A 2,839-nucleotide genomic window follows, 5' to 3' on the forward strand; every position below is an offset into this window, starting at 1 on the left:
ACATGAGTACCAACTGCAGCATTGCACATGCCAGTGATATTGCACAGATTCTTTCATGAATGGAAATACTGACAAAAATATTGCACAGATTGTTTATGTAAGTAGAAAAATACCTATGTAGCATGTAGCCATATAGTTAGTTGAACCAGTAGGCTTATCATCATGTGAAGAATATGTGTAGTATAGTATATAATTGTGGCCGACTTTGTATCACATTCTGCGCAGACTTTGTGCTCAAGCGTCACTCAACAAATTTGTGACAAATGTGATAAATGAATGGCAAATTTCCACAAGTAAGCTGACTTTTCATGTTCATTATGTTTCCAGAATAGGTGATGCTCAATGCAATGCATGTGCCATCATATGTTTTTAGCATGTTGTGCCTCCACATTCTTATGTCATATTGCTGTTTCTGTAAAACAAAAGCAAATGAGGGATCATATTGAGCCAAACAGATACTGATTCTTCATGTTCAAGGTTACATTTGACAGAATTTTGTACAAATTCAAAAAGAGACAGAGCAGAATATTGTCAAAAATCAAGTTGCCATTAAACATTTTAGCACTGCTGAATTCCATCTTTCTAGTTGTCTTTCACTTGCACTTTAATGACCGGTGTGTAAGTATCTGACATTGTAGCCAGGATGGTAACTTGATCTTTCTTGAATTTGAGACTGGGACCACTGGCTTTTTCCCTGACAAACAGGCACTTTTTGGAGGCGTTGTACATCTGATAATAAAGGTCATAATTGCACTCTGTGCTATTGTTGAAGATTCCCACAGCGTACCAGTTTGAGTACAGGTTGAAGTCGTAGGGAATGGAGAACATGACAGCCATCTTCCCAGTGGTCCGTTTTTTTTGTTCATTGCAGAGGTTGTAAGTGAAGACTCCAACGGCTCCTCGAGCACAGTGGGGGGTCTTGGTGAACAGTGCAGTCCCAGATGAAGATGGACCAAGATGAGCTACCAAAGGCTCAGCATAGTGACCACTGACGACATGAACACTAGAAGGAGTCGAGAAAACATGACGTGAACACGAGAAAGGGTAGAAAACATTTGAGTAAATGCAATGCATTCATGCAGGATTAATTCCAGTCAAAAGAAGAAACAAACAAGTCACCTGGGTTCAGACAGGCTGTAGTGAGAGGATTCATTTTTAATCTCAATGGTGCACTGACGATGTGTTGGAAGGACTCCAGCAACAGCGCCACCAACTGCTACTGCTGCTGATACGAAAGCGCACATAATGGGAGCTCGACTGGACGACCTGTTCAGACAGACAGAACACAAAGCAAACACTTTTGACGGAAACATCAAGCAGTTGGCAAACTATCATTCAAGCTCCACAGATAAAACTGTCTTCTCCATGACTAATCTAGTCTTGTCATAGTAAGCATTAATAAGAAATTAATATGGAAAACATTTGAATCCTATTAAACTGACCCCCATGACTCCCTCTGCGGGTGGTGAGTCCACAGGAGTCCATCACCCGGGCTGAAGTCACCAAGGTGGTTAGAAAGCTCCTCGGTGGCAAAGCTCCAGGGGTGGATGAGATCCGTCCTGAGTACGTTAAGTCTCTGGATGTTGTGGGACTGTCCTGGTTGACACGTCTCTGCAACATCACATGGTGGTCGGGGACAGTGCTTCTGGATTGGCAGACCGGGGTGGTGGTCCCTCTGTTTAAGAAGGGGGACCGGAGGGTGTGTTTCAACTACAGAGGGATCACACTCCTCAGCCTCCCCGGTAAGGTCTATTCCAGGGTACCGGAGAGGAGGATCCAACCGATTGTTAAACCTCGGATTCAGGAGGAGCAGTCTGGTTTTCGTCCTGGTCGCAGCACACTGGACCAGGTCTATACCCTCCATCAGGTGCTTGAGGGCTCTTGGGAGTTCGCCCAACTAGTCCACATGTGTTTTGTGGATCTGGAGAAGGCGTTCGACCGTGTCCCTCATGGCGTCCTGTGGGGGGTGCTTCGGGAGTATGGGGTCTGGGGCTGTCTGTTAAGGGCTGTCCGTTCCCTGTATGACCACAGCAGGAGCATGGTTCACATTGCCGGTAGTAAGTCAGACCTGTTCCCAGTGCACGTTGGCCTCCGCCAGGGCTGCCCTTTGTCACCGGTTCTGTTCATTATTTTTATGGACAGAATTTCTCGGCGCAGCCAGGGGGAGGAAGGGGTTCGGTTTGGGAACCACAGAATCTCATCTCTGCTGTTTGCAGATGATGTTGTTCTGTTGGCTTCATCAAATCAGGNTGGACAGAATTTCTCGGCGCAGCCAGGGGGAGGAAGGGGTTCGGTTTGGGAACCACAGAATCTCATCTCTGCTGTTTGCAGATGATGTTGTTCTGTTGGCTTCATCAAATCAGGGCCTTCAGTGTGCACTGGGGCGGTTTGCAGCCGAGTGTGAGGCGAACGGGATGAGGATCAGCACCCCCAAATCCGAGGCCCTGGTTCTCGACCGGAAAAAGGTGGCTTGCCCTCTCCAGGTTGGTGGAGAGTCCTTGCCTCAAGTGGAGGAGTTCAAGTATCTCAGGATTTTGTTCATGAGTGAGGGGTGGATGGAGCATGAGATTGACAGACGGATCGGTGCAGCGTCTGCAGTGTTGCGGTCGCTGTACTGGACCATCATGGTGAAGAGAGAGCTGAGCAGGGGGACAAAGCTCTTGATTTACCAATCAATCTACGTTCCTACTTTCACCTATGGTCATGAGATCTGGGTAATGACCGACAGAACAAGATCGCGGATACAAGAGGCCGAAATGAGTTTCCTCATTGGGTGGGCGCTCCCTTAGAGATAGGGTGAGGAGCTCAGTCACTCGGGAGGAGCTCGGAGTAGAGCCAC

General features: G+C 47.4%; 1 protein-coding gene across 1 annotated transcript; it reads right to left on the reverse strand.

Annotated features, from left to right (window-relative positions):
- Positions 1-299: 299 nt before the first annotated feature.
- LOC103364175 (echotoxin-2-like) lies at positions 300-2,626 on the reverse strand. The gene is made up of 4 exons (XM_008291202.1): positions 2,578-2,626; positions 1,858-2,017; positions 1,120-1,266; positions 300-1,003 (listed from the first exon to the last, which is right to left on the reverse strand). The coding sequence occupies exons 1-4, from the start codon at positions 2,624-2,626 to the stop codon at positions 583-585; spliced, it is 777 nt and encodes a 258-aa protein (XP_008289424.1). The 3' UTR covers positions 300-582.
- Positions 2,627-2,839: the final 213 nt, after the last annotated feature.

This window comes from Stegastes partitus, unplaced genomic scaffold (genome assembly GCF_000690725.1).
Source record: "Stegastes partitus isolate 25-593 unplaced genomic scaffold, Stegastes_partitus-1.0.2 Scaffold725, whole genome shotgun sequence".
In the NCBI taxonomy this organism is placed as follows: Eukaryota; Metazoa; Chordata; class Actinopteri; family Pomacentridae; genus Stegastes; species Stegastes partitus.

What these genes read in the sequence shown, in the direction of transcription:
- LOC103364175 (XM_008291202.1), bottom strand. Translation starts at nt 2,626, where the DNA reads ATGATGGTCCAGTACAGCGACCGCAACACTGCAGACGCTGCACCGATC. An exon ending in TGCAGACGCTGCACCGATCC is followed by an intron (nt 2,018 to 2,577) that starts GTCTGTCAATCT and finishes GTGGTCATACAG; the next exon opens with GGAACGGACAGCCCTTAACA. An exon ending in TACAGCCTGTCTGAACCCAG is followed by an intron (nt 1,004 to 1,119) that starts GTGACTTGTTTG and finishes GACTCCTTCTAG; the next exon opens with TGTTCATGTCGTCAGTGGTC.